Genomic DNA, 25673 nt, shown 5'->3' on the forward strand with positions numbered 1-25673 from the left:
CACATAGCTATTGTAATATTATGACAAACGAACTTCGATGTGCGGTGTTATAGCCACCACTTAGTTATTTTAACATTAGTAGTCCAGGTTTCTGTAAACACAATTCTTTCGTTTCGCCAAACGTGTACATACAGACTGCTTAGATGATTCTCCCACCATAAAGCAGATAGACATACTGTTTGTTTCTTTGCTTGATTTTTAAATTTCTCCCACAGTTATACCAGGACTATTTCGGTTAGCCGTCCATAATTTTGCTGTATAAGACCAGAGGGAAGGTAGCTAGTCACCTCCACCTACCGTCAACTCTCGGCTACTTTTTTTACTAACGAATAGTGGGATTACCCGTGACATTATAACACCTGTACGGCTGAAAGGGCGTGCATGTTCTGATCTAGTGTGCTTATCACGCGGCCATGCTGGGCCAGAACTGTAGAACATATAGAATAACGTCTCTGTAATGAACAAACTAATGTATAATAAAAATTCGCTAGCAGTGAAAACTGAAATGAAACTTACTATTTTAATAGTAACTATTATAACTGTACAAAAGAAGGCGGTAGAATATAGTATTACATACTGTGCTTTACAACCAAACATAATAGTGTGAATATTTTTCGACGTTCTTAAATAACTAAGTAAATACCTCAGACGTGCAGGGTATAACATTTGTTTCAAGTTAACCAATGTATCAATAATTACGTTTATTTATGAAGTACATTTTCATTTAGTACTTCGTTGAATCTTTGATTAAACTTCAAGAAACTAATGCTTAATATTTACACCAAATATTTGTTGTCTTAAATTTATTCTCTCCAATATGTTTCCATCTGGCTTGTAGGAAGTAAAATCTTCAAATCTGACTTACTAAAACGGCTGTTTATTACAAGTCTACTAGTTAGGTATTTTCATAGAACTAATGTTGTCTGAGAAAATATAACAGCAATTCATTTGAAGTATAATGAAAAAGCTTTTTTTTATTTAATTAATACACATAATATCAAAATTAAATTCATAAGAAGATGTTGTCATTGGAAAGTTTTAGTTTTGAGATACGTTTAATAATATTAAATGTAGTTAATTGGTTGTTCTCAAAATCCATACTTTCAAGAAATATATTTCGTCACTATAAATCATTATTTTGCCATCTGGTGAGCAAAATAAATCTCGTATTAAATACAAAACTGTTTCTTACAGTAAATGAACGATTTCTCTTCTACAACTATAATGAATGTTTATTATGAAGTTATTTAGTATCTATGGTAACATCTTGTTCAATCAATTACGTTGATCCTGGTCATCATCATAACGTCCTTGGTTTTCACTTGGTAATGTGTAGATGCCCCTAAAACTGTCCCTTTCTGGAAGAGTTGTTTTACAATTTTATGTTACCAAGGGAAAATCTAACCCACTATTAAAGAAGCATTTCTAAGAGAAAACATTCCGTAAGAAGAACCAAAATATTATATGAACAGCCAGCACTCTCAATTTGAAAGTAAGGTATGAAGCTAATGATCTAGATATGACAAGTAATCTACGAACAGAAATTCAAAGAAACACCTTTAGAACTGTAAAAAATAACTTACTTGGAGTTATCTCTACAAATGCGACAAAATAACCATGTTTACGATGTAACAGCTGAATGGTTAACCAGTGTAAAGCTTTACCAGGTGCTTACAGTTTATGTCTACCTGCATTCGGTCAACAGAATTAACTGCATATTATGTCAAAAAACGATTTCTGAGGTTGGTGCAGGTCAGAGCTTAAGAATAGTCATACAGCGTATGTCGAGGCTTGAAACAATATTCTGTTGGTAAACACCATCTTTCTATGGACCGATTGCCATATATGGTGTGGCTGTATCAAGATAATACACAAAGGTTAATGTTAATTTGTCGGTTACATCACGACATGAAGGTAGAAACAGCAACTAATGTCTGTTTCCAACTGTCAAATAGCGAAGATTTTTGATGTAAAAAATCACTGGTTGTCACATATCTTTTTAGACGTTGTCTGTTTTTTTCGCCGTTCGATGGGATCACTATCGACACAAATAATTATTTTTAAAGCAGTTAATCGGTTGTTTTAAAACGTATTATTTTCAAGAAATAATAGAGCGCGCTATATTATTTCCATCTTGTGAGCAAAACAAAAAATATTTCATATATTCCCTTTCATTTCAGATATTAACTGGTCATGTGATTATTAATAGCTTTTTGTTAAGAGTTTTCTAATAAAACTTCGACTTAAACGAAAGTTTCAAAAGTTTTTTTAAATTATTTAAATTAATTAAATCCCTAAACATTCTACTTAAACACAAATACAGTACAGTGGTACTAGCAGTTTTGTTTGTATGAAATATTTCTAAAGACTTATGTGGTACTGGGTATTCTATTGGTGTCTAAGAATTAGCTTGTATATATTTTACGTTCAATATTACTGACAGATATTAATATTAAGTATTGGTGACGTCATGATCAATTGATTGTTTTACTTTGTTAATATTACTTATAAAGGTATGAACTATTTATTTCCTTGTGAGTTTAGTTTGTAAATTTAGCAAATAAATAACATTATTCATTCCAAAAAGTTAACTAAGACCATGTCTAAGACGTTTTTCTGTAAGGGATTTCTAGTTGTTGCAAGTAATAGATTTAATTCAGTATTGAGGAAAATGTCAAGATGAGCCCTGTATATTTAAAGCCTGGCATCATTATACTGTTGTTAAAAACCATCCCCCTATAGAATGACAGTGAAATATGGTATGGATTCATTAATATAATACAATTAGCCACAAAAGTCCATGTTAACCTGTCGGTTAAATCGTGAGATAAAAGTTCAAATACGAGTTAATTACATACCGTTCATCAGTGTGTATAGATCTGAAAATGGGGGAATTGAAATTTAATGTAATGCACAAAACATTTCTTAATGTAAATTCTCTCACAGATACATCACATAAAATATTGTTTGTGTTAGTACAAGAGTCTATACACCTGTCCTTGCATTTTTACCACAGTTTACAAATATCCCACAGTTGGACTACACCTGGTATATTTTGGTGGTTAGGACACAGAGGATACAAACACATCGACGAATATTTTCACCTTTCTTCCACCTTGTGGACTTTGTAATGTGACGATGAGCTTGAGTTAGTTGCTAAAGAGGAGCCTAAACGTTGACGGAAGGTGGTTTTTATTAGCTGCCATCTCTCTAGTCTAACACTTCAAAATTAATAACAGCTAGCTTAGCACGAAGTTAAATAAAACAAAAAAATCAGCTGTTGAACTTGTCGGTAACTCTTACAGTTGGTATAAATATAGAAACAAAAATAGTAATTCGAAATTTAGCGTTAAAGGTATTCTTAAGCTGTTTCAAGAATCGAGTAGAGCTTTTCTGATTGTTCTGTCCTCTACCTTCTAAAAACAATATTTCATGTAACCATGATAAATGTCAACCCTTTAAATTTCCAAAATGGTAAATCTGGAGGTTAATAGCGAGTTTGAAAGACTTATTACATTTTTACCAAATATTTCAAAAGTAATTTTCAATAAAATATTATTCACGGAATACTGCATCATTAACAAATAACAAAAGACATATGATATATAATTTAACTTGTCGTATTCTCTACATGAAGGAACATAAATAACTAATAGGTAAGTAAAACAGGATTCAATTAGCTCATAAAACTAAAACATTAGTCGGAATAAAAATATATTATGATAGTTTTATTTTTGGTAAATTTTAAAATTCAATGTTTATCATCATTCAGATAATATATATTATAATGTATATCTGATATTCAAGATCTACAATAAATCATATAGTGAACAGGAATATTCATAGGGATTTATTACCACTAAAGAAAAAATACGAATAAATTTGACTGTTTGTTAATAAACACATAGTTGTACAATAGTATACCTCAGATTGAGCCACAACAGCAATCGAACCCTGTAATTTACAAGCTCTCAAAGTTTACAGTTACTGAAGGGAAAGAAACACCGGAAGAACTTTGGCTTTTCAAAAAAATTACAAATGTATTTAAATTAACTAGATGTCTTGTCTATGACACATTATATTTTTAAAGTATTTGTGTTGATAGCGTCGTAAAACATTTTAAATAGTCAAACATAATTTAATAGGAATCTTTTATTTGTTCATAAAGTTAGTGTAAAACGGTGCTATCCTTTTGTAAAAATTATATAAAGTTACCTCGTCTGTGGTAAAAACCCAGCACATGGAATTAAAAATCTATTCCTTATGTAAATAATTTTATAATTTTAATACCACATTCCTATGTAATATTTTTTTGTGACATTTATAAAATAGTATTTTAATCAATTTGTAAGCGCTGAACGTGGCCAGCTGGGGAACATGCCAAGACTATGAAGCCTGTGTTTCTTTTTCACCGTCGTATTAACGTAAAATTAACCTCAGCAGAATCTGGGTTTGGATGCTCTACAAGAGTGACAGTCAAATCTTACGTTTTGGTCAGATGAGAGTATTTCAAAAAAGCGGAATATTATGTTAACGAAACGGGTATGTTCACTGTCCTGTCTTGTTGACTACGTCAGTGGTTCCCTAACAGTGCGCCGCAGCAAACTCACAGGGGCGCCGCAGAATATTTCAAATTTCGATGGAATCACAATAATATCTACACCTATTGGACACGGCGCAAACTACTAGATCGAGGTAGTTGATAGTTTTAACATTACCCGACCCTACATACCTTTTTATGACGTTCTCCAATGTTTGAGATATGTTTTTGTATACTTGTACTTTCGGATACTCCAGGAATTTCTCGAACTTTCTCGTTTCTCAGAATACCTGTCGACTCTCCCAGTCCACCAGTATAAGAAATAACTCAAGGTTGTTGTGACGAAGTGTCTGCGAGCTCTAGCGAAGTTCAATGAATTATTTTGTTGATTTTTAGTCCTTGTGCATATAAATAGAAAGGTTTTTGAACATTAATAAGAAGCGTTGGAGTGATAAAAAGGATGGCGAACCACAGGCTAATGGCAAAGTTGTGAAGGAACGGAAATATGACGATAGTTATATGAATTTTGTTTTACGTCAGTAGATGTCAATCATGAAGAATGTCCGCAGTGTGTATTATGTCTAAAAGTTTTGGCTCCAGGGTGAATACTTCCAAGTAAACTAAAACGCCACTTAGAGACCGGTCATCCTAACATGATGAGTCCATCTCGTGATTATTTTACCAGAAAGTTAAAATAATTGAAAGAAGTATCATTTTTGTAACAAGCAATGCTTTGTTAGCATCCTACAAGGTGGCATATAGAGTCTCACAATGCAAAAATCCTCATACCATCAACTGATTTTACCAGCTGCAGTAGATATGGTGAATATTATGGTTCGTGAATCTGCAAAAAGAATGCTTTCAAAGGTGCCTTTATCCAACAATCCTATCAGTCGTTGAATCAAACACAAGGGAGAACACTTTAACGATCAGTTAATTAAAAAAAGTGGAAGGGAAAAATTTCGGGTTACAACAACATGAGGCGATCGATAGATAGTAACAAAGATGTTAATTTGATTTACTACACACTGAACCTAGTCCTGACAAATGTGTTGAAACTGGTGAACTTTTTAAAACTCGGCCACAGAAGGCGACGCGATTTTTGAAATCTTTGTGAGGATAAGGAATTTAAGCACACATCTTTGTTATACTATTATAGCTCCATGGCTATCCCATTGAAATTCACTGTACCGTGTGTTCGAATTACAACAGAAGAAGAACAAGAATGTGCTGAAAACTTCTTGAATACTGATTTTCTGTCAAAATTAGCATACCTGTGCGATCCCTTCGAAACATTGAATATCTTGTATCTCTCTTTGCATGGAAGCAACACGCACATTCTGAAACTTGCAGAAAAGGTTTCAACATCCAGAGAAAATTACTACCATAGAGAAGAAAAATGAATGAACATGGTGGCAAAAATTGTTTCGCCCTGTTGCAGCAGTTTATTACATCCAATGAAGTTGATTTAATCCACGAACTAAAATCTCTTTTTTGAGAAACACCTAACACAGCTCAATGATCGGTTTGAAAATTATTTTCCAGAAGATATGGAGAGGTTTGCAGGGATCCAAGAGCCATTAAAGGCTAAGACTCCTTCTGAATTTACCTCTGCAGAAGAAAGATTTTTTTGAACTGTCTTGTGGCAAGACTTTCAAAGTAGAATTTGGCAGCATGGAACTAACTGAATTTTGGATCTCAGTAGAAGATGAATATCCGCTGCTTACTGCTCGAGCTCATTGAATCCAAATCCCATTTGCGACGTCATATCTTTGCGAAACTATGTTTTCGGCGATTGCTGTGATAAGAAGTAAGTACTGCGCGAAAATCAATGTTGAACAGGAAATGAGGGTAGTGTCCAATTTGATTCCAAGGTTTGAGAAGCTGTGCAGTGCCCAACAGGTGCGCACATCCCAGTAGTAATTGTGGTTATTTAAAAATTAAATAAAAATGTTGTTTTTACTTTCAATTAATGTGTATTATTATTTCAAACGGCTACTAAGTTGTTAGGATAGAATACTTATTAAGTATTAAGTAGTTTGGATCTAACTGCTTAATAAAGGGAAGTGTTAGATTTTTTATTTTTGCCTGGGAGCGCCGTGACAAAACTGCTGAGACATTAAAGGCGCTATGAACCGAGAAAATTTGAAACACTAAAAAAACGCATTATTCTTTATGTAGTCAACCATAAAAATAAAATATCATAGTAAACGCCCCCCCCCCCACCAGTGGCATAGCGGTATGTTTTCGGACTTACATCGCCAGAAACCGGGTTTCGATACTTTTGGGGGACAAAGTACAAATGGTCCCTTCTGTGGCTTTGTGCTCAATTTCAAGCAAACAAACCCGTAGTGAATAATTTGTCCACCAGAGTCTATAAACCAGGTATTTTACCCAGTGTATCTATACATGTGGTTTCAACAGCTGGTTGTTAACTTTTGTCTCTTGTGCTTTTTGGCAGGCTGCCAGTATTACCTTCATCGTTCCATATGCCTTTTGTACTTTATATATTACGACTGGTATGGCTCGGTTGAAACATCCTTGAGCTAATGTGATACATTAAATTTTGATTATTTGTATTATTTTTTATTTATTATTTTCGGATGTACGTGTAACACACCTAATGTAACCTGATACATAATTGAACAGAGACACTAATTATCAATAAGTGTGAAAAAATGTGTTATTTCATCATTATTAATTTCTGTTGTAATTTTAAATTAACATATCCATAGATATCGAGTTCATTATTTATCAGACTTCGTCTAGAGAAATCTTTCTCTCGCTCTGTTTTTTAACTTTTTTACTTTCAAAATTTAAATTTCATTCTAATCTTCAAAAATAATCGTAAATTTCTAGTTTCTCATCACTATAATACAGAACAAAAAGAAAGAAAAGTTTGCGCGAAATTCAAAAACAAACAAACACATGTCAAATAATAATTTTCTTTCATATATAAACAACTATTAATTATTTATCTTCAGTGATTATCGTTCGGTGTTACTATTTAAATGTAGGTTTTATTATAAAATACTAATGAAACATGTAATGAAATTTGTTATTACATTTATGGTCCAGAAAATTTATTTGATTGTCGATAATGTTTGCCCTTGATATCCAGTATCAGTAAATAATTATCGAAGCTATTGCGCTCTGTTAGAAATATCTTGTATTTACTCTTAAAATATTAGATTTCATGTACTGATATTGTACACTAGCGTGATAAATTCAAACATTTTTTAAGTATTTTTATATGCAACTACTTGCTTTATACGAGGTTTTAAATTCATTTACCTTAAGCTGAGAAACTGGTAACATCGAAAACTTATAAAGCTAAAATTCGGGTTTCGATCCCTCGTGTGGTCACAACTAAAACAGATCTTTGTCAGCTTTTAACAACAAACAAACAGAGTAATTATTGGTATTATTTATTTCTTATTGATGATAAAATTCCATGTGAACACTGAAGTATCCTCAGTGTTACTCGTTTCCTCTTACACTTTAAATATTCTAGATGACTTTGAAAGTGCACGTCCAATTCTTTTTCTAATGTTATTAGAATAATAGTAGGTACGAGGAACATCACAACAAACAAAACCTCTTCCGCATACTATGTCATCTGGACAATACCTCACAGCTTCAGAAAGTAAACAAAACGACATTATTAGATGACACATCGATTATAAAATTTTGTATTGTTTTTTTATTTGTCATTATTTATCTATTTGTGAAGCCCATCCGAAAAACATTACGGTTAAAAGATTGTTAACATAACGTCATCACCAAATTCAACCAATGATGTTACAGAACATTCACAAAATATAATTATATTCAAAACTTTCGTTACTTTCAGAATAAAATATCCTATTATTAATTTCTAAACCAATATACTTTCTTGTTTTCATGATATTATCCTACGTAAAATTTCAGTCACATATATTTCTATAATGCTCTTCACGTTTAAATATAACACTATGATTACGTGTATAAAAATGTACCTCTCTTTACATCTCTGATAGTATATAAAAATCCTCTTTACAAAGACGCTAAAGTAACCCTCTGTTTGTAAGCTAGCCACTAAATATATTGTTCTCACAGCTGTGTACTGTATGTTATAACAAATATGACCACAACACCAGATGAATCATATAACAGCTATCATATTAATGTAATTATTATTTTATACAGTCGTTAATTAGCAACAAAAACACATGACACTGTTATTTGTTATTTTATTGTTAATATTACATGATTTCAATTTTATGTTCAATTGTAGCAACAAATGGAATTTAAATTTAAATATTTACTTTAAGAGCTATGAGAACAAATCTTATAACAAAAAAGTAAGGTTGTACAAACATTGTTGTTTAACATTATTCCTGTATTCCTGTTTCACACATGATATCATGTTGAAATAATTTAAAGTATCGTTTTTAGTTGCTGTAAACTATAAAATCATCAACAAAAATACATTATTTTTTTCATTAGAAACATAGACCAGTTTCAAACTTTTAGATGTCTGTTGTTATTATAAATTATCTAATTTATATTCAATATTCTACTATACATTTCTCTGATCTGTTAAAATCAATATTCATATGGTTACTGAAATTTAGCTTTCTATCGAAGCCTAATTTAAAACAATGAATTCTATCTGTCACTAGCTATAGGATCAAAATATAGGACAGAAGTACTTTGAGGGAGAGTCACGGAAATATAAAGATACAGTCAAAACACAGTCACGATGTATTGTAGGGACACTGAAACCAGTACAAGAACCGTGTTGAAAGTTCGTCTCTTTTAATAAATATCACTTAACAACAAATTAATTTCATTTTCAACATCTTTTCAACTGTGGATATTGTTCTAACTTAATAAAACTAGAAATTAGAAAGTTTAATCTAACAACCAAGAACAAGATACGACTGATCAACCAAAACACACAGAAAGTACACAGTAACAACAGTTACTGATTTCTAAAATGAAACAAAAATATTAGTTTCCTATCACATGAAAATAACAATTATTCCAATAAGTATTTAAGATCTGAACTTAGTATAATATTCATTTTAATTGATATTATATAGAAATACTCTCAAACAAGATATAAAATTATATTACCAATGGTTATTGTTTGTTTGTTTTCAATTTCGCGCAAAACTACTCGAGGGTTGTCTGCGCTAGCCGTCCCTAATTTAGCAGTGTAAGACTAGATGGAAGGCAGCTAGTCATCACTACCCACCGCCAACTCTTGGGCTTCTCTTTTACAAACGAATAGTGGGATTGACCATCACATTATAATGCCTCCATGGCTGAAAAGGTGAACAAATTTGGTGCGACCCTCGGATTACGAGTCGAACGCCTTAACACGTTTGGCCAAATGTTTAATGAATTATTAGATACTTGTACTTTCTATTACGTTTTATACGAGTGTAAACATACAGTTAGACTACGATACTGATACTCAACTATTATAGTTGTATTTTTTAATGAGATGCTCAGTTCTAAGAACATCACAACCAAACAAAATGACTCTGGTAGCAGTTGACGTCAAAAACCAAATTACAGTGTTATACAGACATGCAGAGACACACTTTGAGCCGGTGGGAACTGAGTAATTAATTACACAATGTAACAAAATGTTTACTTTTTGTTGTTCCTGTACAGAAAGTGTCATTTCCCATTTCTTTACGCCTAAAGTAAATAAAACAGAGCTATTTTTCTCTTCAAACTTTTGTTTTTGTGACCGGGGAGCATATAACGAAAACGTGATGGAGACTACATATGGGGCTGATACGTGAAAGTCATTTACATTACAGTATCAAATCTCGAAAAACTACTCACTTCTAAACATATTTTTTTCACTTTTGTATAACTTTAATATAAATACATATAAATCTTGATTCATATGTTGTTTTATTGAGACCTTATGTAAATGAAAATGTTCAAATTTGTCCGTTTTTACATAGAAATTAGTCTAATTTCTAAATTTCATTATTCAGGTCACAAAAGCAAAGTTTGAAGGGAATAATGGCCATTTTCTGTACTTTTAAAATATAAGAGATTATGAAATAACACGTACTGCCCAGGATCAAAATTTGTATCACATTGTGTTATTTGTTATTTACATGTAAAACATTTCTGTTAACGTGGCTGATGAACTGGTGAAATAGCTTTACAACTGTAAGTGGAAATGAAGTTATATAATTAGTGTTGAATATATAGCACTATATGTATATGAATGAAACTGTATGACTCCACTCACATACAAGTTATATAATAGATGTACATAAATATTTTTATATCAATAAATCGCCTCGAACGCACGTAGCTTTTGTAATACTATGTCAAACAAACTTCGATGTGCGGTATTATAGCCACTACTTAGTTATTTTAACATTAGAAGACACAGGTATCTGTAAACACAATTCTTTCGTTTCACCAAACGTATACAGACTGCTTAGATGATTTTCCTACCCTAAAGCAGGTAAACATACTGTTTGTTTCTTTGCTTGATTTTTAAATTTCTCCCACAGTTATACCAGGACTATTTGGGTTAGCCGTCCATAATTTTGCTGTATAAGACCAGAGGGAAGGCAGCTAGTCACCTCCACCTACCGTCAACTCTTGGCTACTTTTTTTACTTACGAATAGTGGGATTACCCGTGACTTTATAACGTCTTCACGGCTGATAGAGCGAACAGGTTTGGTGTGATTATAGTATAATGTCTGAGTAATTTTCAAACCAGCGCATAATAAAAATTGGCTAGCAGTTGGAAATGGACATGAAACGTTTTACAGCGTACAGTAATTCTTATAACGAGATTCGAAAGTTACATATTGTGCTTTACAACAAAACATAATACACACTGGGGTAAATCTTATGTACTACAATGTGTATTAAATTTTATTTCATTTTTTACATTATTCAGTAATGTTTTTACAGTCAAACCTACATCTAAATATTAACAACAAATTAAACGATTCAAGCTTAATAATTGTTACAAAATATTAACATTAATTTTAAACCTATTCTAACTTATTTTCAGACTTCTTTACCTGGTAATACATTCAATACAATCAAAAAACACTTTCTATTATTTACCAATAATTTAAATTCCAGGTACAGCTTTATTGATAGGTGAACTACATATGTGTTAAAATAGCATCCTAGCGGAAAAGTGTAATGTTAGATAACAAAATAAAAATGTTTTTTGTGTTTAATCAATAACCCATAACACTACTATTCAATCTTCTTTATTAGATACACAAAATAAAATACTAAACGACTTCCTATACCTTACAATTTTGTTTATAGTTACGACGTTTTACAGAGCTCAACTGTGTAAAAATCTAAATAGAAAAACACATCTCTATAATACAATGTAAGAATATATTTCATGTATAATATCTGGTTCTTAACAATACTTTAGATACATATGTATTAGATACATTTAATAATACAGTAAACGATTTCCTGTTCTTTAACACGTTGGTTTTACTTGTCGTTCCTGCGTTAAGACAATCACATGTGACTTTGTATTATAATACAGCACAAAGGCTGCTAATTATCACACATAATTCTATCACTGGTTCAGCAAATTAAAACTTACTAATCTTTTAAAATTTGTCATTTCAAACGTTTTTGTATCTAATGTAATATGAAATTAATAGGTACGTGTAAGTTTTAACATGTTATTACAACCAACCCAAACGTAACAATAATTTCTATGTGATATTAGTCGTCACATGAAGTTTAAATACGTGTTGTTTTTTTATTGGGTTGAGGAATAATTCGTGAGCGTTTTTTCAAGTTAAAGAAATATATTCATAAATGAAACGCTTTCGCAAAATATTTCATGTCATTTGGTAGATATTTTTTTGCTATAATAGATGGTGTGTTTGATTTTCATATGTCTTTAATTTTTGCTTTCATTTTCAGCTCATTAAATGGAATGTCAAGTGGACAAAATCGAGCATTTTCGACACCATCTGCTTTTCGCATTTAATTTCTTGCAATTTCGTTTAAAACAATGCATACTATATACCTAGGTATTACATGAAATAAAGTATCATAATAAATGTTTTGGGTGTAATATGTTCATGCATTGAAGTATTGTATAGTCTTGCATGTAATGCTTGAATGAAATTATTTAAAATCGCTCACGAATTATTCCTCAACCTAATATATATAAATACATCAGAGACTGACTTTACAACAATATTAAGATGACTCTAAAAATTTTACAAAGGTATCAAATTTCAAACGAGTTAATGTTATTCAATATATATTTGTTATGTTCTTCTATTTATCTTGTTTATGTTACTTGGGTACAATCTGTTCAGTTGTATAGTTGTTATAGTAATTGAATATCAACAAATTCAGTACACAAATCTTGTGTACAAAGAAGAGTATTATATAAAATATGAAACGTCAACATTTTCTTACTTATATATCAAATACAGAAGTGGCCGCTTCTACTGAAGAAAAGTACGAGGAGAGTCTGACGAAACATTTGAACGTCTAATGTGTAAACCAACCACACAGCCTCCTCCAGGTCCTCCAACTGTAAATTCTACGTAGAAGAAACATCACAGTTCACAAAATGTTTTGAACACACAATGTCATCTCGATAAGTACTAACAGCTAGAGACAATGAAGAACATAACATTATTAAAAAACACTTTGTTATTAATATTTTATAACGATGTTTACAAATCACTTTCCTTGCTAAAAGGCTTAGCCTATAAACGTCACGTTTAGTAAACTGTTAACATAATATCAGTACCTAGTTTAAATACTGTTATACACTGTGTATAAAAGTGATATTTTATGATATTCGTTTTATAACAATTCAGTATTGAATCTCTTATGTCGAACCGTCAATTGAATACTGTTCATTTATCATATTTCTATTATTTCTTAATCATCTAAGTAGAGGTTGTCCGTCCTTGTAAGACATATTTACATGTGTTGATATGTTCACCAGTTGCCCCAGGGGCAAAAAAAGCAACATCTTTTGTACCCAAATATTCTGTTCACAGCAAAACTTTCAACGATTCCGAACCTAATAAACAAGGGCTTGAAGTTAGTACACAAGCTTGCACATACATATCGATATCAACGGCTTATTTTGTGAGAAAGCTAACTGAACATACTGGAACCACAAGAGCCCTGTTTTTACTAAACACTTCACAACTTAACTTACGAGGTTAGATATATCAAAATATCAGGGTTATGAACAATGTATTTTCAAGATGTCTGGTATGGGTATTAAAACTTTAATTAAAATAAAGTACAGAGCAACGTTTCGACCTTTTTAGGTCATCTTTAGGTTAACAAAGATAGAGTTTGCAACTGACCTTTGCTGGGCACATGTTTCAGGGACGAGAGTGTAAACGGGTAAGGGATTGTATGGGGCAATAGAGTTAGATGTTAGGAACATCTTTATATTGTTTTAATTTTGTATTAGTTGTTGATTTTGCGTTTGTTTATATGTATCTCCCAACTTAGTATATAGCAATTTTCTATGGATATGTTGTGTTTATTTGATTTGCAGTATTCAAAAACGTGTGAATGTGTTTTTGTATTCTTTGAATCTGGTTTCCATTTTTGTGCTTGTTTCACCAATATATAAGTCGTGGCAGTTGTAGAATTGTATTTTGTAACTAATGTTGGTGTTGTGTCTGTCAGTGTAGTTTTCACATAGTATAGAGTTTAGTTTTGTACTTGGTTTTAGAATAAGTTTGGTGTTTACTGGAATCTTGTGTTTTTTACAGGTTTTTATTTTATCTAAATGTTGGTTATTTTTTCTCTGATGTCGGGAACATATGGTATGCAGCTGTGTAAGATTTTGTAGTTTGTTTGGATTTATTGTCCTTTGTTTGTTGTTAATTGTATTGTTGATCTAGATGTATAAGTGTAATTTTTTCAACGGTTTATAGAGGAAATTTGTTGATGTTGATGAAGTGTTGTTTTATTTTGTTTATTTCATCGTTAAGTTTATCAGGTAAACATAGTTTTGTGACTGTGTTTAATTGTTTTCTTAATATGTTGAATTTTTGTTTTGTTTCATGTGCTGAGTCCAGGAAATGTATAGTCCAGTATGGGTGATTTTTCTGAGAATTTCTCTTTTGAATTGTGTATCGGTTCTTGTGCTCTTGAGGTTGAGAAATGTTATTTGGTTAGTTTTTTCTTTCCTATTAAACGGTGAACTTAATGCTGGGGTGTATAAAGTTAACGTGGTTGAAAAACTAAGTTTGTGTTCTGTAGATGTGAATCTAATAATCGTGTCGTCAACATATCTGTACCAGTATTGTGGTTTGTATTAGTCTTAAGTCGAAACGTTGTTCTGTACTATATTCTCATTAAAGTAATAATGTTCAAGAGCTTATAATTTTATCGTAGAATACGTGAAATATTGAAAACAATTTAACCATTATCCATCAAACTAATAAAACGTATGTGTTATTCATTATACATATTTATTATTATAGACCGGTAAGCTAAACTATAAGAAGAATGTTCAGTACCACATTTCAGGTATTAAACAAGATTGAAATTAAGACTTATTTGAAGTACATATATGTTATAGACAAGGTACATATCAATACCTATTGATATATAAAATAAGAATTACACCATAACATACCTCAGTATCTTGTGTTGAAAGAACGGTAATTTTTATAACTTTCTGTTCTGTTTTACAGAAATACAAAACTACAGTTTGGTAAAAGGGCAAAAACAGTTTTTCCACGACAGATTCTTCCCAGTCCGGGAACTGTACTGAAAATTGTCATTTTGTCACGAACTGCTATAAAGATATAGGGTGAAGTAGTTTTTGATATGTCATATGTTATTTCATGAACTAACGAGAAATGTAAACAAATTTGCTTGTTTATTGTGCAGAATTTGGAAAGTCTTCTGTTTGCGAATTATTAAAAGAAAAAAGTAAAACTGATATAAAAATTTAAAGTTAGTCCTAGTATATAAAGTACAGAAGGTACTTGAAACGATGAAGGTAATACTGGCAGCCTGCCAACAAGAGACCACAGTTGAGGGCCAGCTGTTGAAACCATATGTAGAGATACACTGTGTAAGATATCTGGTTTATAGACTCTGGTGAACAAGTTATTCACTATAGTTTTGTTTGTTTGAAATTAGGCACAAAGCCGTAGAATAGGCCATCTGTACATTACCTCCAAAGGTATCAAAACCCGATTTCTGGCGGTGTAAGTACGCAAACATACCGCTATGCTACTGGAGGATACCTTGTTTGAGTATCTAAAACTTTCTCGGTTCACAACGCCTTTAGTGTCTCAACAATTCTCTCACAGTTTCTTTATTAAATACTTATGTCCAAGAAACTTAGGGCCCGGCATGGCCTAGCGCGTAAGGCGTGCGACTCGTAATCCGCGGGTTCGCGCCCGCGTCGCGCTAAACATGCTCGCCCTCCCAGCCGTGGGGGTGTATAATGTGACGGTCAATCCCACTTTTCGTTGGTAAAAGAGTAGCCCAAGAGTTGGCGGTGGGTGGTGATGACTAGCTGCCTTCCCTCTAGTCTTACACTGCTAAATTAGGGACGGCTAGCACAGATAGCCCTCGAGTAGCTTTGTGCGAAATTCCCAAACAAACAAACAAAATCAAGAAACTTAACACTTTACAGACATTTCTATCCTAACAACTTAGTAGCCGTTTGAAAGAATAATTCACGTAAATTGAAAGTAAAAACAATATTTTTATTTAATTTTTAAATAACCACAATTACTACTGGGATGTGCGCAGTAGATATGGAAAGTTCACCACATCCACTGCAGCTGGTAAAATCAGTTGATGATGAGAGGCTTTTTACATTTTGCGACTCTACAAGCCACCTTATAAGATGCTAACAGAGCATTGTTTGTTTCAAAAATGTACCTTTTGTTCTTTCACTTCTCTTAAACTCTGGTAAAATAATCATGTGATGTATCAGCCATGTTAGGATGATTGGCCTCTAAGTGGCGTTTTAGTTTACTTGGAAGCATGCACTCAGGAGCCAAAACTATTAAACATAATACACACTGCACACACTCTGCATGATTAACATCTTTGGAGAAAACCGAAGTCTAGACAACTATCGTCATATTTCGATATTTTCGTTCCTTCACAACTTTGCCACTGTCTGTGGTTCGCCATCCTTTTCTTCATTCGCACACTTCTTATCGATGTTCAAAAACCTTTACATTTTTATGCACAAGTTCTAAAAGTAAAAAAAAAAAAAAATCACTGAACTTCACTAGACCTCGCAGACACTTCATCACAACACCATTCAATTATTTCGATTACTGATGGACCCGGATCGTCGACAGGTATTTATATACAAAATTTAAGAAACGAGAAAGTTCAAGAAGTTGCTGGCGTAGCCGAAAGTACAAGTAAACAAAAACATATCTCAAACATTCGAGAACGCATACAAAGGAATGTTGTGTCGGCTTTTGTTCAAACTGTGAACTACTTCGAGCTAGTAGTTTGCGCCGTGTCCGATACATGTAGATATTGCTGTGGTTCCATCAAATATTTGTAATATCCTTCGGGGACACTGAGAATTTGCCTCGGTGTACAGTTTGGTTACCACTGACAACAAAAGAGGATAGTGAATATAGCCGTTTCGATAACATCATCTTCCGCCCTTTTGAAATACTTTTGTCTGACCAAAAAGTGGTATTTGACTGTCACCCTTGTAGAGAACCGAAATCCAGATTCTATAGAAGTTAATTTTGCGTCAATACGACGTAAAGAATTAAACATAGGATTCATTGTCTGTACATGTTAACCAGCTGGCCACGTTCAGCATTTACAAATTGATTTAATAACTATATTATAAATGTAACAGGAAATATTACACAGGAAAGTGGTTATTAAAAATTGTTAAATTATTTACTTAAGAAATGGATTTTTAATTTTATGTACTGGGTTTTTATCCTAGACGAATTAACTTTATACAATTTTTACTAAAAGATGGCACTGCTTTACGTTATCTTTAGGAACAAATAAGATATTTCTATTTAATTATTTTTCACCATTGGAAATGTTTTACTACGCTATCAAACACAAATACTTTAAATATATAATGTCCAATAGTGAAGACATCTAGTTAATTTAAACACATTCGTAATTTTCTTCGAAAGCCAATGTTTTCCTGGGGTTTCCTTCTCTTCACAACTACAAACTGCGAGAGCTTTTAATACTAAATTACAGAGTTCGATTACTACTGTGACTCAATCTAAGGTATACAATTGTACAGCTACGTGTTTATCAACAAACACTCAAATTTATTTGTATTTTTTTCTTTATTGATAATAAATCCCCTATGAATATGCCTGTTCACCATATGATTTATTGTAGATCTTGAATATCAGATATACAATATATTTATTATCTGAATCATAACGAAATTAAATTTTAACATTTGCCAAAAATAAAAGTACTATAATATCTTATTTATTCCTAATAATGTTTTAGTTTTATGAACTAATTAAATCCTGTTTTACTTATCTGTTAGTTTTGTTCCTTCATGCACAGAAAGCGACAATTTAAAATATATATCACGTGTCTCTTCTTGTTACTGTTTAGAGTTAATGAAGCAGTATTCCGTGTATAATATTTTACTTAAAATTGCTTTTGAAATGTTTAGTGAAAATATAATAATTATCTTAAATTCGCGATTAACCTCTCGATCTACTATCTTGGAAATTTAAAGCGTCAAAAATTATTAAGGTTAAACAAATATTGTTTTTCAGAAGGTAGAGGGCAGCACAATCAGAGAAGCTTCTCTCGATTCTTGAAACAGCTTAAAAATACCTAGAACTCTAAATTTCTAATTACTGTTTTTGTTTCAATATTTACACCAACTGTAAGAATTATCAACTAGTTTAAACATTCATTTTTTATTGAATTACGTCTAGCAGTCACTAATTTATAAGTGTTGAATGGAGAGAAGGCAGCTAATAAAAACCACCTGCTGTCAACTTTTAGGCTACTTTTTAGCAACTAACAGTCGAGAACTTTTCCAATAAAGGAATGTTTTGTACATTAAATAGAATTTCCACTTCCCTCTTCTCACATCTATACACACTTATGAAATACCATCAACGTCCAAGTACTCGGATCTTTGAGAGACATCCTACATATTCCAAAAACACAGAAATGCGGAGAGATATTACATCCAGTGTCTATGAACGGTATATAATTAACTCGTATTTGAACTTTTATCTCACGATTTAACATACAGGTTAACATGAACTTTTGTGGCTATGGTATGGCTTTATCAATACAATATTTCACTGTCATTCCTATAAGGATGATCTTTAACAACAGTATATTTGTGTCAGGCTTTAAATATGCAGGGTTCAACTTGGCATTTTCCTCTATACTGAATTAAATCTGTTACCTGCACCAACTAAAATCCCCTTTGAGGAAAACGTCTTAAACATGGTTTCTAGTTAATGTTGTTAGAATAAATGTTATTTATGGGCAGAATTTACAAACTAAATATTTCATCCATTTATAAGTAACATCAACAAAATATAACAATCTATAGATCATGACGTCGTCAATATCTAATATTAATATCTGTCAGTACTATTGAACTTAGAATACATCCAAGCTAATTATTAGACGCCAATAGAATACCAATTGTTTAGAAAGATTTTATATTACAATACCAATATGACTGTACTATACATATCCTTAGGTAGAATGTTCAGAGATTTAATTAATTTAATGATTTAATTAACTCTCGTTTAAATCAAAGTTTTATTAGAAGACTTTCAATAAAAAGCTATTAATAATTATATGACGACTTAGTAACCAAAATTAAAAGGAATACATCAGGTATTATTTGTTTTGCTTACCAGAAGGTAAGAATATTTTGGTAATATTTTACTAGAATAGCTCTCTCTATTTACGAAATATATTTCTCGAAAATATGGCGTTTTAGAACGACCGATTAACTGCTTTTAATATGATTATGTGTGTTGATAGTAATATTGTCCAAAAGCGAGGTTTTCATTATTTGACAGTAGAAAATAGACAACGTCTGATTAATGTGTGGCAGCCACTTCTTAATTTTATACCCAAAATTTTCACCATCTTACAGCAAGAAACAGACAATTCCTGAGACTCTTGTCTCAAATTTCTTTAGTTTTAGAGTTTTTAATATGCCTACAAGTTAGTTTTTTACTCAGTAGTTGAGACATTGCTTTGTTTGAATCCGAAGCGTTTTTTACAAAGAATTTAAACACTTCTTACTCATAGTTTTATTTCTAATAAGATTGTATAGAATGATTTGACAACAGACATGTTTGATTATAGCTCAAGATTTTATTTCTAACTATTAAGAGTTCTACAAGATTTGTGAATCTACCAACATGTAAAAGGCACATTTTGGTATTTCTAATAAGTTTTCTGTACAAACAACACTAAATATACCAAACCCTAACTACAGCACCCTGTATATTTATCATTAGGCAGACAGAGATCAGATTCCTGAAACTTTATAATAATGTTGTATTAGTTATAGTTAACCGAGCTGACTACTATAATAAACTCACATGAAGCAAGTTAAGAAAAAGAAAGGATTTCGATTAAGTGAAAAATACTTCGTTGTATTAAATTTACCTTATTTCCAAATTCCTCAGTCAGAATTTAACTTTCTCTGAGAAATTACAAACACAAGTTTAAAAGTAATAGTTGTTGCAAAGATGCATCATTATATTTATCCTCTGGCGGTTTTAGATTTAGGTAATATTTTATTCTAAAGATTATAATATGATTTCATACATAAAAAATGGCTCACATTTACAAGCTAAAATCCTGTTGGTTAAACAGTTTTACACGTGCAATTATAATTATGTTTAAAGTGTATAAATCAAGTTGGTTTAACTTAAACGTTTATTTCAATCTTGACCTCAATTTCTTGGAAAATGATTCATTAAAAAAAAAGAAAAAACACTTCCATCAAAAGTTTCAAAACTTTTACAGTTGAATTACACTTGAGTAAATTAAAAGAATCCAAATTATTTGCATCTGAAATATAGTGGTTTCAATCAAGGTGAGAGCATAAGTAAGTATGATTTGTTCAGTCATTACTAAGTATCATACTTTATACTGTAATTTTAGGACATTAAGAAGACACAATACCATCTTATACTGTAACTTTAGGCCTGGAAGACTGTCTTATACTATAACTTTAGGACAAGATAAAAGACAAGATCATCTTAAGAAATTGTAGGGCATTAAGAAAGACACAAGCTTACCTTATAGTGTAACATTAAGCCTAGAAGAAAAACACAAGCCCACCTTACACGGTAATATTTGAACTAGAAGGTTTCAGTTTTTGGAGTCTTTTATAAGAAGATTCATTTTAACACAACGACAGTAGCAAGTGAAGAACTCCACTCTGTCATAGTTCTAACGTGAAACAAAAAAGAACCACTGCTACATATACCTCACACTACTCAAATTTGTCTTAATATTTGTCTATCATGGATATTGTCATATATAACCATATTCTTTATGTTATCTGTCGTAAATGTTGTTATATATAACCATATTCTTTAAGTTATATTTCATAAATGTTGTTATATATAACCATATTCTCTATGTTATCTGAGGTAAGTGTAGTTATTTGTAAACTTAATCTTTGTAACGTTATCCATTAATGATATTATTGAGAGTCATAAAATTAATGTTTAGGTTGTCTCTCATCGATTAAATTATCCTAAACGTAATCTTTATATTATCCAATAAAATATCGTTGTTGTTGTATGTTTTGCACATAACTAACTTTGGATAAACAAGAAAGTGTTATTTGAAGATCCACCCATCTTCGAAATTATAATCCAAACATCAACGTTTAATAGTGACTGTTTAGAAACTATATTTAAAATCTGAAAGTAACAACACTTTATCACACAAATTAACTACTTCTAAGAATAACTTAGATACAGTCCACCAAAAGTGTGTAATAACTTTCAGATATGAACAACGAAAGTGTCTTCTCTATGGAACAAGGAACACTAGCGTCACCTGTGAAATAAATACTGAGTGATACAAATTATGCAAAATCACAAACCAGATATTCAAAAGACAGCTCATTATCATTATATTAGTTTACAATTTGAAGCAGTATACAAGTGATGATGAATAATAAGAAAGCGTCAAAGTATGTTGTGACAGAACAGGAACCTTCATGTTCTAGTAATACAGACATTCTTATTGAATAACTCAGGAACGTGAAGCAACATCTGAACCAAATTTCATGTTCCCCAAACTCGGTATTGCCATGTTACACAAGTTTCGTGACCTTTCAAACAGTGATGGGTCAGTGTATATGGGTTCACTGGGGTCTTCAAACCTCTGCGCTTGGAACTGGGATACACACAGATTCGCTGTGCTGGGTGTGGTACTGTCTGCATCAGCTTGTTTTAACTGTGGAGTGAAAGATCTTCATTAGTATGTGTATGTTACTGTCAGAGTTTCACACTTCGGTTATGAACCACTTTTGTAAATGTCCAATAACACTGGCCAGATTTAACATGTTTTAGCTTTTTATGGGTCACTGGCCTCTTTAATTCACTTAGATCTTTTAATTTTATTTGAGAGCAGTGTTCATTTCTAGTTTATTTTCTGTTATTTAATTTTTTTACAATAATTTAGTTTTGTTTTTTTTATATTTCTTTCAGTTTTAGTACTGATTGTCTTGTTCAGGTAGCTCTGGTACTTTGCACCATAAAACAAACATCAACCAGTGAACTTCTACTGGTGTTCCTGTGGGAAACGTTTTTACATTTTTCTATCAAAACATTAATAGGAACTAGAAATGTTCAACAACAAAAAAATTACAGTTAAGGCACTTCTTCCACAAGCTATTATTTCGATAACTTGTTTGTCTATGTTACAAATTTAACAAATTACTGGTAGTTTTGGACATTTGCTCAAAGTTACACAGAGAAGGTGGTTTACAGCACTAACTTTTGAGTTACTCTAAAGAAATATTATAATCCATCTCCAAACCCAGAGAACGAATTTGGTATTAATGTTGGAGACTGCAAGGCTCTAAAGTAGTTGTCAAACATGTAGAGTTATATAATTAACACAGTGGTGTCAGCTTGTGAAAGGTGTAAAATTATATAATTAACTTATCAGCGTCAGCTTAAGGAACAGTTAACTGATTACTACTTCCAGCTAAGGTGAAATTTTGTTTACCAAATATCTCTAATGTACGAGTTGAATGGTTTAAGTCTTAAGATAACTTTACAAATGGAATGGAACTTGAAATGTTCATATCAGACTGAAATAACATTTATGTTGCTTACAAAAGTTTTCACTGCACAAGAATTTTAACTTTTCATTTATACTGTAAAACAAGAATGTCTTTATTCGATAGATTTTAAATACAGATAGAGAACATTTATATTAAAGTACCGAAGAACCTCTAGCGTTGTGGTTAGTTGTTAGAGTGCTAGAGAACCTCTGGTGTTGTGGTTAGTTGTTAGAGTGCTAGAGAACCTCTGGTGTTGTGGTTAGTTGTTAGAGTGCTAGAGAACCTCTGGTATTGTGGACAATATTGGAGAACTTCTGGTTTTGTGGTTATTTGCTCACAATATTAGAAAAACTTTGATTTTGTAGTTAGTTGTGGACAGTAGTGGAGAACCTCTGGTGTTGTGGTTAGCTGTACAGTACTGAAAACTCCTGAAGTGTTGTGGTTAGTTGTCACAGTACTGGATAACCTCTTCTGTTGGGGTTAGTTGTACAGTACTGAAAAACTTCTAGTGTAATCAATATTATTCAACAAATAGGTGTTCTAAAATGTTACATTTGAATGTATTGTTAGTTTCTCAAACACATAAACTGGTATAGGAAGATAAATTTTGAAAATCCACTTACTGCAAGTTTAGCCTTTCGTCTGTAGAAAATAGCAGCTATTGCTGCAGTTATCAGCAAGCAGATGAGAACTGTTACTACAACTATCAGAGTGTAGTAACCTGTCTGAGCCACACATACTTTCTGGGTTTCGTAAACTGTAAAGAAATGCATAAATTTTACAAATTGAACAACTTTTGTAGAATATTACACTGAAACCATTACAGTATATGCACGATTAAGATGTAAAAGTGCATAATGAGTTTCAAACAAGTGTTGATACAATTAAAAGATTTTAATTGTGCATTACAAAACATTCATCTGTGTATTTTAATATCTATGTGTTGATAGATTAAAATGAAACAACTGAAACTTAAATATTCCGGTATATAGTGGTCAAGTGTACAGTAAACAAAAGCTTCAATATAAAATTCTGACACAGGAATTGTCGATCAATCAGTTAAGCCTCTTTCTATTAGTACTGTAACAACTATGGTGTTTTAAAGCGTATTTTTATGGGTGTTTTTTTCATGCAGTTAATCAATTAATCATTTAATTCAGTTGGCTGTTGTGTGACCTGCAATGGATAATTTCAACTCTGAGGATTTACAAAGATTTGGGAGTAACTGAAAATGACATTGACTCACGTTTATTTTAAAGTTAATTAAGATTTAAGTTAGGTTTTATTTCAAACAAGCAGATTTCAAAAATTATATCAAAACTAAAGTACCTTAGCCGCGTATAAGCTGGGGACCACTGGCTTAATCAAAGTATAAAAAAGTGGAAAACATTTATAAATTCTGATAGATTTTGGGACAGCTGGTAATACTAGTTTATTATTCTTTAGTAGTGTAATCAGATCTCAAGTTTACAGCTTTAACTGTAGTATTTATATAAAATATGGCTGGATCAATATTTAATTGTAAGTGTTATAATTTTCGTCTTATATTTAACACAGACAGCACAGAAAGGATAAAACTTTATCATTCATGAGTTTTAAATTATAAGATAACCAAATCTAAAAAGTTTTAAACAATTTAATAAAAGCGTCACACCTGAACTAAGTTTGTAATATTATGTGTTTTAGCTTTTCATCGCTCTCGTACCATAAATAACAGTTAACAGTTATTTTCTGGAAAGGTATTTATCATCAAATAAATAATATTGTGTTATTAATGCACACCTTAATTCTGTGTTATAGATGACATAACTACTATTCAAGCAACTAATGAGCATAAATTACACCTAGATCACTTCTACATCTGTTACACCCTAGCTTGTGTCATAATCTTTGTTATTGGATGAAAGGCTTCCTTGGCACTGAATAAGGCACGTTTGATATGGCTAATGTATTATTACCTACTTATACCATACGTTCATATAACAATGAAAATAGCTCCATACAAAAGCTTTGTTGTTGAATTTTTCAAAACCTACTGAATGACTATCCGCACTTACTGCCTCTAATTTGTAGTGATAGACTAGAAGAAAAGCACCTAATCAATGACACCCACTGCCACGTTTTGAGCCACTTACTGATCAACGGAGAATGCAATTGATCGTGGCATTATATGCCCCAACAGCTGAAACAGGAAGTATGTTTGGCGATAGAGTTGGATCCCACAGGTTGCGTTTCGAGCGCCCTAACTACCAGGCCTCTACGAGAAAGTATGATTATTTTCTGAGATTTTAATGCAATTAGTAACAGATAATGTGTTAAAAAATGTCATGAAGATACAAACACGTAAAAGACATCCCACCACGGTTACCATATAAACCATTTCATTTGAAGCAAACCTTAAAGTATTTGAAAATTGTATTTTGAACGTACTCTCTGTTGGACCTTCAGGTGGTATGTTGGATCGAGATAAGAACACATTCAATAGTTCGTGGACCTCTTCTTCTTCATCTTCACCTGTATTGTTAGCTGGAGTTGTTGTCATATTTGTCTGTGTCAAGTGGTTGAGTGGAACACCAGGTTCCAGGGGTGCTGTCTCATTTGATACTGCCCTTTTTCGACGTCCCCATGAGGGGAAAGTACCTGGCCTACCAGGGTCACTACATATGACCTGTCGTAAAATAACATAATTCTCCATAACAGTAACTACTACAAGCAACTGTAATTACGACAGTTTATTTTTGAATCACAGTTAGTGAGTGGACGGATACATCATCCGCATCAACTTTGATTTAAAAGATTGTGTAAAAGCAAGAAGCAACACCTATCAA

General features: G+C 32.0%; 1 protein-coding gene and 1 long non-coding RNA gene across 4 annotated transcripts in view; both read right to left on the bottom strand.

Moving 5' to 3' along the window:
- Positions 1–15594, bottom strand: part of LOC143257163 (uncharacterized) — a 280947-nt gene extending 265353 nt beyond the window's left edge. Inside the window, exon 1 of the long non-coding RNA XR_013031719.1 lies at positions 15193–15594. This is a non-coding gene — a long non-coding RNA (uncharacterized LOC143257163). The remainder of the gene's footprint in view (positions 1–15192) is intronic.
- Positions 15595–19881: 4287 nt separating this feature from the next.
- LOC143257164 (uncharacterized) overlaps positions 19882–25673 on the bottom strand; it is a 43539-nt gene continuing 37747 nt past the window's right edge. For all 3 annotated transcript variants that reach the window (XM_076515489.1, XM_076515491.1, XM_076515488.1), the window contains 3 exons: positions 25276–25513; positions 23469–23602; positions 19882–22010 (listed from right to left, as the gene is read on the bottom strand). In XM_076515489.1, coding sequence (XP_076371604.1) covers positions 21807–22010; positions 23469–23602; positions 25276–25513 — 576 coding nt within the window. In that variant the 3' untranslated portion in view covers positions 19882–21806. The remainder of the gene's footprint in view (positions 22011–23468; positions 23603–25275; positions 25514–25673) is intronic.

This window comes from Tachypleus tridentatus, chromosome 7 (genome assembly GCF_004210375.1).
Source record: "Tachypleus tridentatus isolate NWPU-2018 chromosome 7, ASM421037v1, whole genome shotgun sequence".
NCBI classification, from domain to species: Eukaryota; Metazoa; Arthropoda; class Merostomata; order Xiphosura; family Limulidae; genus Tachypleus; species Tachypleus tridentatus.